The 14,090-nt window shown below is 40.2% G+C and overlaps 1 protein-coding gene across 2 annotated transcripts in view; it reads left to right on the plus strand.

The window, feature by feature from the left end:
• Positions 1-14,090, plus strand: part of HECW2 (HECT, C2 and WW domain containing E3 ubiquitin protein ligase 2) — a 389,957-nt gene that overhangs the window by 255,969 nt on the left and 119,898 nt on the right. For both annotated transcript variants that reach the window (XM_033230785.1, XM_033230786.1), the window contains 5 exons: positions 2,298-2,373; positions 7,405-7,574; positions 9,898-10,040; positions 12,061-12,161; positions 12,598-13,950. In XM_033230785.1, coding sequence (XP_033086676.1) covers positions 2,298-2,373; positions 7,405-7,574; positions 9,898-10,040; positions 12,061-12,161; positions 12,598-13,950 — 1,843 coding nt within the window. The remainder of the gene's footprint in view (positions 1-2,297; positions 2,374-7,404; positions 7,575-9,897; positions 10,041-12,060; positions 12,162-12,597; positions 13,951-14,090) is intronic.

Here is a 14,090-nt window from a genome sequence, read left to right on the forward strand (position 1 = left end):
CTTGGTTGACATTCTTGTTTTTGGGTTTTCCTGGAATGAATCTATGGAGTGAGTTTATTTTAAAGCCAGTCTCTAAACATTGAGTGCAGATGTGTTTATTATCCCTAATGTCCCTGTATCTAATGGTAATGCCTGGTTTTTCCTGGCTTTATTGTAATGAATGATAAAAATTGAATTATTTGGATATGATTTCAGATGAGCATTTTGCCAGAGTTGTTGTGCAGTATACTTTTTCTGTGAATTCTTTGAGAATTGTTTCAGGAAACATTTTACCAGAGGGTGAATTACATTTGAAAAATAAGAATTAGAGGACATTTTCTTTTGTTTCTCATAATTTCTTATAATTTTCAAGTAGGTTTTAAATGAAGACAGTTTATAAATTGTTTCAGCCTCATTAAACTCATTTAGCACAAGTATCCATAGCCAACAGAGATGTGTTTTGAGGGGTGGCACATCTTACTGGGGCGTGTGGCCCATTTGTGGAGAGGCCACAGTTTCTGGGATATATTCCTATGCCCAGGCACAGAAGGAGTGGCAGGTTACCGAGGGTGTGTCTCAGTCATAGTCCAACATAGTGTGTGGTGAAAGCAGGATGAGATGGCCACAGCAGTTTGTTGTCTGGCCAGTGTACTGCTGCCTCTGCCCTAGTTAATCTGGGAATGCTGAGTCAGTGGAGTACAATACAATATAATAAACCACCTGTGTTTGCTGAGAGCCAACTCTATGATCGAGGAGTTGGATTTGTAGATGGAAGGAAATACAGATACCTGGATGGACCCCCGTGTGTTGCAGAGGACATGTGAAGCAATCAGGATACAGTTAAGTGGCATGAAAAATAGTTTGACTAAAGTACAGGAGTTACAGCGGAGGCAGTAGAAATTTATACTTCAAAATTTGAATGGAATTTCTCAACTTTGCTTGGATTAGTGATGACTTTTATCTCCTGGGGGTATGTGATTTTTATAGGAGTGTGGGGAGTGCAGCAAATATAAAGTGGAGAAAAAGTTTAAAAAAAAAATCAGACCTGGACAGTAGTTAAATAGTAAAAGCAAATTCTAGTCAGGAACTGTTGCATTAGGGGAAAAGAGAACTCACTATAGAATTGGCTCAATTCCAGATATAACAAGGGAAAGTGGGGGTGTTGGAGTGGAGGGATTGGCAGATGGAAATTTACCAAGAGCATAGGGGGATTTTTATTAAACTGACCTAATAGAATTCTTGCTGAAGGCGGGCCAGAATGATCAGTTATTGCATGGAGGATGGTGGGAGATGAGGAGTTTGATCCGATATCAAGGGTGGTCACATATTGAGGGTGGGGATTCACTCTAAACTGATTTACCAGGGATTTTGCTAAAACTAAACTCTATAAGGATGGAGATAAAAGCCCAAGGCCTGCCTAGTTGAGCAGAGGACTCCAAAGAGCCTGAGTCAAGTTTGCTCAAGGAAAGAATCTTTGTCAGGAGAATTTAATCTAAACTTCAGAATTAAAACATGGTTCTATTTCCCACATTTGGGTATATTCTGCCTTCAATTCTGTCTCTTACAGTATTGTTGACTTCTTTTGCAGAGTATTATGAAGGTTTTTCTTCCTAATGTACTACAAATTGTGCATTAATTGCACATAAATTGAGAGAAAGGTCTAAATTTGCTGGGTGGTTTATAAATTACTGGCTTCTTGTGAGGTATAATTTACTCAAAAGCTTTCAGGAAGAGGTTATCAGTATAATAGCACTGCAAATTCTTCTTATTGCTAATTATAATAGCATGTGCCATGTACCTGCAGCATAATAGAACACAAGCCTACAAGGGAGATAGGACTCCATGTGGATTTTCAGAAATACTTGACGAGAGAGGATAATTCTATATACACAGGTAGGTCTGATATAAACCAATTGTTTCATTTATTCTAGATTTTCGTAACAAATCTGAAGGAGCTTGATATTTGGTTTTTAACTAAAGATAACATTTAGTATAGTAATAGTAATATATTTACTACAAATCAACTATATTCTTATCAAAGGGAAAAAAGGACATAAATTAGTTTGATTCATAGTTATTGAGAATTTTTAAGCTTATATCTTTTTTATTTGGGATAAAGATTACATTTTAATCTTTCCTCCCAGAATCAGCATTTGTGTCTCTGCTCAACATTTGTGTCATTTGGAAATGAAAGGACACATGATACAATACCTGTTTGATGCAAAAATCATTGCATCTGGGTACATACATGGTTTCCTAGACAGATCCAGTGGCATCATACGCCTCTGAAACTTCAGACGCATGTTTTTTCCTTTCAGATGGGGGCAGAAGGCATGGAGGGAGGTGCTTCAGGAAACCTGCATTCTCGAAAACTCGTTAGCTTTACATTGTCAGGTAAGAATGTCTTTAAACGTGACATTCACTTTGAAAATGTACAGTTTCGAAGGTATGAATAGTCACTTATTTCTACAGACTTTCGTATATGATATGATGATATGTGAACTAGTTTTGGGGTGTCATACTTCTGAAAATTCAAGTATATCTCTTACCATGGTAAATTAATTATTAATATAAATTCAGAAATTATTTCTTCTACCAAGTTTTCTGGCGATAGACAGTCTGTATAATTATGTATAGTTACTTTAAAAAAAACTGCAACGTAACATGTGCTAACCACACTGAGGAGCTTTGATTATTGAAAATCATTTATTCTTACTTCAGCTAGAAAAAGGAAAGGTTTGAAGACTGGAGAAAAAAACCCAATATACTTCTTTATCTGCGGAGGAATACACATAAAAATTGGAAAGTGGATAAGCCAATTATTTTTGGCTTGTCAAATTGCTTGTATGTTTACCATACAAGTAAAGCACTGCTTTTCAAGTTATGAGACAGGACTCATTTCCAGTTTGTAAGTTTGATTTAGTTAAAATCAGTAATTTATAAAAAAGAATAATGTCAGAGTTTACCACTGAAGGGAATTTTTTTGGGTAAAGCATCAATTTATACAAACTGAAAATTTTCATATACAATAATATACATCCCTATATTTGTGTGTACTAGTTTGCAATGTAAAATGTATTTCATACATAGGACACTGTCGAAAAAGTTTGAAAGGCACTGATTTTAGAAAATAAATTGGTAGTCATAAAGTCAAGAATACTCTAAGAAAATCCGTATTTGAAATAGACTTTTAAAACAGATAACCATGCTACAATACACAGAAAATAAAGTCTAATGGATCTCCTTCACTGGAATATGTTTTGTTTTCATTTTTTTGTGTTGTAGTACACTACAATACATAGAAAATAAAGTCTAATGGATCTCCTTCACTGGAATGTCTTTTTTCATTTTTCTGTAGTTGTACTTCCAAAATTTAAATTAGATCCACTTTTCTTGACTGCAAAAAACAAACAAGCAAACAAACAAAAACATGTTGTGAGAGTGAGCGTTAAAAGACCTGATCCTGAAACAGACGCTTCCACAGTGCATAATTACCACATATGACTAAAGTGTACACATCAGTTCACTGTTGGCCCATGGCCTTCTGAGTATCTGTGTTTGGTTTTGCATGTTTCTCCTTTCCCCATATGAGCTTGCTTTTTTGCTTTGCTTCTCTGGTGAATCTCAGCAGCTGTAAACTAGTGACTTATGGTTCTAGTTTGACCAATAAATATGTTCTGTTAGGAACCATCAGGGTTTAAAAAATATCTAGGTTTGTAGAAGGGCACTAAAAATAACCATGCCTGTGGTACTATCTCCCTACCCCTCTTATCTGCCTGTTTCCTAAAAACATCTTGGCTGTACACCTGTGCTTTAAACCTTCACGGTACTGAGGGTCTGAAGCTACTGAAATCCCTGATGATAGGCAAGAAACAATTTGTCGACCCAAATAGCTCAGAAAATTTAGAGTATGACCACACCATGGGTTTCTTGTTTTTGTTTTTTTAATTGACTGGTAAAAATTGTTTTTTTAATGGTGTACTGCATGATGTTTTGATACAAACCATGGGTTTCTTAGTTTAAAATTATTACCCTATGCTTTTAGGTGATCTGTATCGCATGACACACGCTTATTGGTTTTGACTCCAGATGGGATATTATTAACTGACTATGTGAGAATGACCATCTGTGAGTTAAAAATCTTAGGACATTTTCCTAAAAAGTGGGAAGCAAGCTTTGAGGCACAGCCAAATGCTTCTTCCTTACACATTTCTTCCAACATCGCACCTCTATCCACATGGAGGCTAGCTACCTAACATCTGTTTTATTTCTTACCGTATAGCCAGACATTTGCAGACAGTATACAGAAATGACAAGGAGCTGAAACCAATTCTATAATGTTAATTCTAAAAAATTAATCTGGTTATAGCATACTGACAGTGGATGATAATATTTATCTGAGAGCATTTAAGCAGTATAGAATGGCTGCCTGCAAATATTCCACTGTTGATTATATGTGGATAGGTAGGGGCACAAATACTTGAATTTTACAGCTAAAATTAAAAATGTATTTTCATTAATATTTTAAACGTGCTCCAAATAAGGCTTTACTTAGGATATTTAACACGTCAAACCTTTGTGACTTTGAGTCCTTCTTTGGCCTATTACATGGTGTGGATATTTGTGAGCAATAGCATATGTAAAAGACAGAAAAGAAAAGATCAGAAATGAGATGGATAAAGGGAACCAAATAATCAGATTACAAATGATTGGTAGTTTATTGTATTTATTAAGGAAGATTTATTTGTACAGTGTTCCATTGTGGAAAAATTTTGTATCAGGCTTATCTGACAGTGATATTATTTATTACAGTGACTTAATCATCTGGTGGAATGCTTTTTGTTCAAAGGAATATTTTTTGTGAGTTATTTAACTCTGTCAGACTTTGTGGCATTCATTTCTGTCTATGTTACTCTTCATTTACTACAAAGAAATCCCTTTTTTGGGCATAGATTTAATACATAAAGAGTTTCATTCTTCTGTCTGGATTCAAGGGGAACATAATCAAGAAAGGCAAGAAAATAAATGTGGCAATTGCCTTTTCTTCTCAAAGCTGTTCCCTGCTGAAGAAAACCAAGTGAAAGTAGCATCATTAAATTGACAGTAAGATGCAAATTCTGCATTTAATAATGAGTAGTTTATGAAGTGTCAGGAATGGGGATTGCAAGGCTAATGAGATAATGGCAGCCTCTCTGAAGTGCCTATCTAGTTCTTTACCCGTCTTTTCCTTCTCCTACTGGTTTTCAGATCAAAGATCTTACTATATATTTCATGCAGCATTCTCAATGCACACAGTGACTCACGCCTGTAATCCCAGCACTTTGGGAGGCCAAGGCGGGCAGGTCATGAGGTCAGGAGATCAAGACCATCCTGGCCAACATGGTGAAACCCCGTCTCTACTAAAAATACAAAAAATTCGCTGGGTGTGGTGGTGCACGCCTGTAATCCCAGCTACTTGGGAGGCTGAGGTACGAGAATCGCCTGAACCTGGGAGGCAGAGGTTGCAGTGAGCCAAGATCATGCCACTGCACTCCAGCCTGGTGACAGAACAAGATTCTATCTCAAAAAAATAAAATAAAAAAAAGATGCTCTTGGTTTAATTTTTAAATATTTGCAGATGTATCAAACTTTGCCCCTCTACTGCCAGGTATGTGTCATTAGACATTTCTGGAGTGTTTTCAGCACATGTGCCTGGGCCATAAGTTCTTGTGGGCCACTGGTGAGCCACCTCCTGGGAGCACTCATTCAAGAATATGGCTCTATGGGCAATTTCAGGCCAATTCTGTTTTTCTAAGAAAGACCTTGTGTTTCAGGAATGGGCTTGTGTGGGATGACCCTGGTGACCTCCTATAATTTAGGGTCACTATCCAGGGTCTGTTTGCCAGCTGATCTGGGTAATCCAAAGGTCTATGGAGGTTCAGGGCCCATATGCAAAATTTCTCTCTGAACCACAGTGTTCAGAACTTCCCTAGATTAATCTTCCAGCATTTTCTAAGATGACTTTGGTCCCAGGCCTATCTTATTCAAACCAATATTCTCAGAAATGTTGAAGACTCAGTGGAGCCAGCTTTATTTCCTGACATGTTTGTGTCTCTTAGCCTGACCATGGAAAAACATACAGTCTTCTCACTAAATGGACTTTGGCTAGGACTTTTAGCAGCATATAGTATGAAACAGCAATTTGTGAATCTAACGTGAGTTATAGGACATTCTCCAAATGTTTAAGTTACTTTACTGGCTATTTGAAATAGCAGGTAGCACTTACATTTCAGAAAACATTTCCCCTAACATTCGTCACATTTATGGAATATATATGACATTTTAAATGTGGTACAAATGGATATATGCTCTGATGTTTCATCTCCCATTAAACTTAGTTCTATGTATATGTAGAAGACTCGTTTTTCTCTCATGAAGGAACATGTTTTTCAGTGAACTGCTTACTAAGTATTTCCCTCAAGATGTTGTCTTGGGAGGCCGAGGTGGGTGGATCATGGGGTCAGGAGATAGAGACCATCCTGGCAAACACTGTGAAACCCCATCTCTACTGAAAATACAAAAAAATTAGCCAGGTGTGGTGGCGGGCACCTGTAGTCCCAGCTACTCTGGAGGCTGAGGCAGGAGAATGGCATGAACCCAGCGGGCGGAGCTTGCAGTGAGCAGAGATCGCGTCACTGCACTCCAGCGTGGGCAACAGAGCAAGACTCCGTCTCAAAAAAAAAAAAAAACAAAAAAGACATTGTCTGAGATTCTGGTTGTCGAATTACATTGCCCTAGGAAAAAGGTGGTGAAGGTGCACCTGTTGGAATCAAAAGGAAGCTGAAAAACTGAAAAGTCAGTTTAGGAATGTGAGGTGGTGCTAAAGGTTTGGCTTCACTTATGCGGCCTGTTAGGTGACCCCTCTGCTGAAATTACTGCCATAACCCATTTGTCTTCACCTATCTAAGCAATAATAGTGTGAATATTGCTATTGTGTTACTGAGTCGTTTCTGTTTAGAGCTTCCTGTGTGTTTATTTAAGAACAAATTGTCTTTGAGCTGCTTGTTTTAATCGGGACATATGGATCCTTCCTTCTTCTATCCCTTGTTCTCTCCTTTCCTCTTTTCTTTCCTCCCTCCCTCCTTTCTTTCCTCCCTCCCTCCTTTCTTTCCTCCCTCCCTCCTTTCTTTCCTCCCCCCTCCTTTCTTTCCTCCCTCCCTCCTTTCTTTCCTCCCTCCCTCCTTTCTTTCCTCCCTCCCTCCTTTCTTCCCTCCCTCCCTCCTTTCTTCCTCCCTCCCTCCCTCCTTTCTTTCCTCCCTCCCTCCTTTCTTTCCTCCCTCCCTCCTTTCTTTCCTCCCTCCCTCCTTTCTTTCCTCCCTCCCTCCTTTCTTTCCTCCCTCCCTCCTTTCTCTTTGTCCTTCCCTCCTTCTTCCTCTTTCTTTAAAGATCTTAGGGCAGTTGGGCTAAAGAAAGGGATGTTCTTCAATCCTGACCCTTATCTTAAGATGTCAATTCAGCCAGGAAAGAAGAGCAGTTTCCCCACCTGTGCCCACCATGGGCAGGAGAGACGGTCTACTATCATCAGTAACACTACCAATCCAATTTGGCACCGAGAGGTAAGATGATCCCTAGGGGTCTCCTACTTGTCAGTGAGGAAGTCAGCCCAGCCTGTCTCTTTCCTCGGGACTTTTGCATCCTCAGGTTGTTTATGAAGTGTCTAGGGGTTCTGTCGGGAATGGGATACAATGAGAATGAGCTATTCCCACCTCTCCAGAACCAGGTTTAAGGTAAGACAAATGAAGCTGTCACTTCAGGGGAACAATTTAAGGAGCCTCCGAAAAACTCAGTTGTTAAAATAAAGATCCTAATGCAGTTTTTTTAAATTCACAATTAATGCAAAAAGTTCATGATGAATAAAATATGAAAATTTGAAGTAAGGACCGGATCAGTAACATTGCCTTGTAGAGTCCTAGTGGGACCTGAGGCAAAAGGAAAAATCAGCAATACTGATCGTGTTTTTATTTAAAATTTTGATATTTTGTTGTAGCATACATTTAGCACAAATTAAAGGAATTTCTCTCTCTACGGGCTTTGGCAAATGTTTTATGAATTTCTAGATTTTCGTTAATTAGATGAGCCATTCAAGGAGTCATCATCCTGCGTGAAGCCAGATTGTGTTGATGGTATTTTAGACTTCCTCACAGCTACAGTATGCTACCAGTCATCTTAGTGCACCATATCAGTGAAATCAAGCAAAGGGTTTTCTCATTTGAACTATGGAAAGTCAGAGAATGAACAAACAGACACTTCTTATCTAGTGAGCAAAGCTTGAGCTCTCTCTCCATTTCTCAGAGATCTGAGGTATGTTTTACATAACTAGTGTGAGAATGTTTCTGGGCTGGCACAGGAGTTACACAGTTAATTAGATCATACCCTCAATATTTAATGACAACAATATGTTCTAACAATGTTGTAGAAATATTTAGTTGGAGAGAGGTATTCAGGGGATCTAAAACCAATTGGAGAAAAGATACAGTTATTTGCCAACACAGCAAGGTATTTCTCCTGGGCAGTTCCTATGGTTTTGGATATTGAATATTGCTTGTATTCTTACGCTTGGTTTAAGAAACTACTAATGATCTATCATGGTAAAAAACTATTAAGGGCATACCACTTAGTCTAATGCATTTCAAAGCCTAGAAGAAATAAAAATATATCTCAATATGATTCCAGAAGGCACATAATAGATATGATAATGAAACAAGCAGTAACTATTTTCCTAACATTTTATATTTGCAAAGTTTTTGACCATGTCACCAGTGCAAGCCTGAAAGGGAGGCACAAGGATGAGATTATTATGTCTTCATTTTGGTGATTAACAAATTGAAGCTTAAAGTGTGTGTGGGACTAGGTATTCAGAGACAGAAGTGGGGCTTAAACTCGGCTTTTTTATTCTAAGCAAGTACTTTTTTCCATTAAGCAGACTGCCAAATTGCATGGGCCTTTGGAAAACCTTAATTGTTATGACTAGATAAACCTAGAGGCACCTAAGTGAAAAGTTGGCTAACACTATTCACATCACTGTAGTTGATGGATACTCTCAGGGAAGCAGTGAAATAATTTAGGTTAGATTCCTGGCACCATAATTTACTTATACTGAGATTCTCATCTTTAAAAAGAAAATTATATCATTGTAAAGATAAAGTGAAGATAATATATGTAAAAGTCTCTGTAAGTGAGTAAAGCTCTTCGTATTTATTTTATATCTTGTTAATGTCCAATCCAAATTTCCCCAGTGGCATTCTTAAAATGAAAACAACAAAACCTGTCTTAACTTCATACTTTTATTTTTCTGTCCCAGAAGAAAGAAATAACCCTGTGTGCCTTTTAAACTTAAGGAAAAATTCCATTTAAACATTGTTTTAACATTTATCAGGGAAACCACAGTATTCTGCAGATGTTCCTATTTTAACCACTAAGTGGAGGAGTATTTTAAACTTATGTTTTGCAACTTCAGAATTTCATGAGATTAGGAATTCAAATTGTCAATCAAATATACTAGTTAATTCTAAACCATTCTATAACAAGATATTAAATATCAAAGAATTGAGATACAATAAATGTAGAGAGTACTAAAATTGCATTGTGCATAACTTAATATTTGATAACATCTCCTAAGACTGTGAAACTAGGAAGGGCTGCATGATTGACTGAGAGGGCTTCTTTTGTCATACAGATCCTTGACTGCTGCTTTTTAGTCATGGTGAATGCTAATGCTTCTGTGTGAATAAAGGATTGACAGTAGCTGCAGCTATTTCTAGCTATGTGGAACTCTATGTTGTTAGAATTTAAGAGATACCATTTCCTATACAAATAAAATGATACAGTATCATATTTGTCTTTCTTTTAAACCAGCATGTTATCTGTTTGTGTTTTCAGAAATATTCCTTTTTTGCACTTCTTACTGATGTCTTAGAAATTGAAATTAAAGACAAATTTGCCAAGAGCCGTCCCATCATCAAGCGTTTTCTGGGGAAACTAACCATTCCAGTCCAGAGGCTGCTGGAGCGACAAGCTATTGGGTAATCAGCCCTTACCTTTGGGGATCTTGTTGAGATTAGTTCGTATAGGAAAAAATGAAATGCAACTTGGTACTCCTAGGACTTTTCAGACTGGTAAGAAGTAGTAACACAATTCTTTTAAAAATAAAATTGTCCTTACACTTACTAAAATATACTTGACAAAAAGTAGTTTATTTTAATTATGTACGTTTTTTGCATCTTTATCTTTTTCAAGAGGTACCCACCATTAACATTTCAGTGTCAAATCTCAGTGTTTGATTGTTTCTCAGTATATTGGAATTTTTTATAAAACCTTCTCCCTAGGGCAGAATTCTAAGGTCAGGTTGATGCCTATCTTATCCCAATTAATTCCATCCAGAGAACTTGTTACTCTTGAAAAACAGAAACAATCTTGTTTGGAGCCATTTAAAACAAGACCTAGACTTGAGGAAGTGTTATAATAAAACTCCTAGACATATACATTCATTCAAGCAATTAAAATTTATTCATTGACATACTCTTAAAATTTAGTTAATGTGTAATTAATGTCTTTTCTTTTTGTGAGCTTTCTGTAAGTTGTGAGTAAAGTAGTAAGTCATACTGAGGAGATAGAGAAGACCAAAAACAAGTTATGCAAATTAATAATGCATCAGTGACTAGAGGCTCTAAACTGTACAGTGGAGCAAATAGTAGATAGAAGAAACATTGTATCTTCCTTCTGAAATAGCCATTAGAGGGCAGAGTTGGAGTGATTTGGCACTATCCTTTTGATGATTTTCCTTAATTAAGAATAGGTTGGCGGGCACGGCGGCTCATGCCTGTAATCCCAGCGCTTTGGTCAGCCGAGGTGGGCAGATCACCTGAGGTCAGGAGGTCAAGACCAGCCCGGCCAAAATGGCGAAACCCCGTCTCTACAAAAATACAAAAAAATTAGCTGGGTATGGTGGCAGGCGCCTATAATCCCAGCTACTCGGGAGGCTGAAGCTAGGAGAATTGCTTGAACCCGGAGGCAGAGGTTGCAGTGAGCCAACATCGCACCACTACACTCCAGCCTGCGCAACCTCGGCAACAGAGCAAGACTTCAAAAAAAAAAAAAGAATAAGTCATTTAATTCAGAATAAGATTGTTGCTTGTGTGCAAGAAAATGAAATGACTGCATTTGACTTTGATAAAGAGTCAGACTTGAAACAGAAGGACAACTCCATCCTTGAGGAGGCAGGCAGCCTTGAGCCCGGGGCCCAGGAGAGGCAAAAACTGAACCTGCTTCCAGATCTGGGATATGACCCCACCATAGTGGCACATCTGACTTTGCCAACCATCCCATCAGCACTGCTTACAAGGCACCCTGAGAATCAGTGATAGGCCAGGTTCCCCAGTAGGGAGGGCCAGCAGCTCCAGCCTTCTTACTCTACAGGCGAGGAAGGAGAGCTTAGTGGCCCTCTCCCCGTCACAGAGCCAGGGCTGCTATCTTGGGTATGAAGGGCCCTTTCCTTCTTGTGTTCTTGTGCTTCTTTCCCCTAGCTCCCAGCTCCTGTTCTTCAGGGTATCACACAGTGCCCTACGTGCCGTGTTGGGTGATAATCCTTAGCTGCGAGTGTCCTTTTAGAACCAGCTTCCTGTTGTGCTAAATGCTGAAGAAACAGGCCCTCTCCCCTTTTATACCCGAGTCGAAAAACCCGTAAAACTTGAGGCCTTTCACAACTCCTTTATGACCTTCAAAATGTCCTTTTCCTGGTCACCCCTTAAAAGTGAGAGAGTGAATCAGTGTCTGTAAAAATATTCACATAGTGTGTGATATCTTATGCTCTTAATAATAATTTTTCTTAGGGCAACATTTCCTTTTATCCCTGGGTTTATAAGTGTTCCATTTGTGTGAATGAATAATATTACATTGGACTATAATGTGCTTGGAGACTTTAATGTTCTTGTGAGTCTGAAAGTTTTAAGACAGATAGGAGGGATTTGGGGGGTGGCCTGTGGAAAGAAGGCGAAGGCTGACTCCAGTGTAGTCAGGATGAAAGAAGCATTTCTCTTCTTACAGTGATCAGATGCTCAGCTACAACCTTGGCAGAAGGCTTCCAGCTGACCACGTGAGTGGGTACCTCCAGTTTAAAGTGGAGGTTACATCTTCTGTTCATGAAGGTGAGATATCAATATATCTGTATGAATACATTGCTATAGGAAAAACTTGTTAAACCTAACTCAATTGTCAGTTTGCTTCTGAGCAGAATTGAATTCCTGTTCTGTTTTGAAAGTAAAATAGCTGTCAAACAATTACCTGCTGAAATTTTCTAAGCAAGTAGGAAAGCCTGTTTGCCCAAAAATGTCTCTTAGATTGATGCCTACATTTTGAAACTGGGCTGTAGAGTTTTCAGCCATACTAACATATTTAGCTCCTGTGCCAAACTGACTAGCAGTCTCCTCGTTTAGTAGTGAGTGGTGAATCTTAGCAAGTCAGTAGAAAGCCCTCAGTGGAATGACTGATTTCTTTGAACTGAATGGTGGCAAAGCAAGTAGGTCATAAAACGTTCATTTGTTATTTCTAGTTAATTTTTAGAAATGCTGTTTTCTCATTCAGATGCCTCTCCAGAAGCTGTTGGCACAATACTTGGAGTCAATTCTGTGAATGGAGACTTAGGTAGCCCTTCCGATGACGAGGACATGCCAGGGAGCCATCACGACAGCCAGTTGTGCTCTAATGGGCCAGTTTCTGAGGACAGTGCTGCCGATGGGGCCCCCAAACATTCATTCAGGACTAGCTCCACGCTGGAAATAGACACCGAGGAATTAACCTCCACTTCTTCAAGGACCTCACCTCCCAGAGGACGTCAGGATTCACTCAATGATTACTTAGATGCTATCGAACACAACGGCCACTCCAGGCCAGGGACAGCGACCTGCTCTGAGAGGTCCATGGGTGCCTCTCCGAAACTGAGGAGTAGTTTTCCCACTGACACAAGACTCAATGCCATGCTTCATATTGACTCAGATGAAGAAGATCACGAGTTCCAGCAAGACCTGGGTTACCCATCTTCCTTGGAGGAGGAGGGAGGCCTGATCATGTTTAGCAGGGCATCCAGAGCTGATGATGGAAGCCTGACATCTCAGACAAAGCTGGAGGATAACCCTGTTGAGAATGAGGAAGCCTCCACACACGAAGCCGCTTCCTTGGAGGATAAGCCAGAAAATCTTCCAGAGCTTGCAGAAAGCTCCTTACCTGCAGGCCCAACCCCAGAGGAAGGTGAAGGCGGCCCAGAGTCTCAACCCAGTGCTGACCAGGCCAGTGCTGAATTGTGTGGCTCTCAAGAGGTAGATCAGCCCACAAGTGGGGCAGACACGGGGACTTCTGATGCATCAGGAGGAAGCCGAAGAGCCGTTAGTGAGACCGAGTCTCTCGATCAGGGCTCCGAGCCTTCCCAGGTGTCCTCTGAAACAGAACCCAGTGATCCTGCCAGGACAGAGAGTGTGAGCGAAGCCAGCACCAGGCCCGAGGGAGAGAGTGACCTGGAATGCGCTGACAGCTCCTGCAATGAGAGTGTGACCACGCAGCTGTCCTCTGTGGAGACGCGCTGCTCCTCTCTTGAGAGTGCACGGTTTCCTGAAACCCCAGCCTTTTCTTCTCAGGAGGAGGAAGACGGAGCCTGTGCAGCAGAGCCCACCAGCAGCGGCCCTGCCGAAGGGTCGCAGGATTCCGTGTGCACTGCTGGTTCTTTACCTGTGGTACAGGTGCCCAGTGGGGAGGAGGAAGGGCCAGGGGCAGAATCGGCCACTGTACCTGACCAGGAGGAGCTGGGGGAGGTCTGGCAGCGGAGGGGAAGCCTGGAGGGAGCTGCAGCTGCTGCCGAGAGCCCTCCCCAAGAAGAGGGCAGTGCTGGGGAGGCCCAAGGCACCTGTGAAGGGGCAACTGCCCAGGAGGAGGGCGCTACTGGAGGTAGGATATGGACATCACTGTGGCTTTTGGCTCGAGCGTAGCTGTGCAAATAGAAGTTCTGTAGTTTTCCCCTCAATCTAAACAAGGCCGCAGGTTGCATATTACGTGAATTCCTCACCTTGAGGTTCAGCAGGGGAAGA

Source organism: Trachypithecus francoisi, unplaced genomic scaffold, assembly GCF_009764315.1.
Source record: "Trachypithecus francoisi isolate TF-2019V2 unplaced genomic scaffold, Tfra_2.0 Lachesis_group13, whole genome shotgun sequence".
NCBI lineage: Eukaryota > Metazoa > Chordata > Mammalia > Primates > Cercopithecidae > Trachypithecus > Trachypithecus francoisi.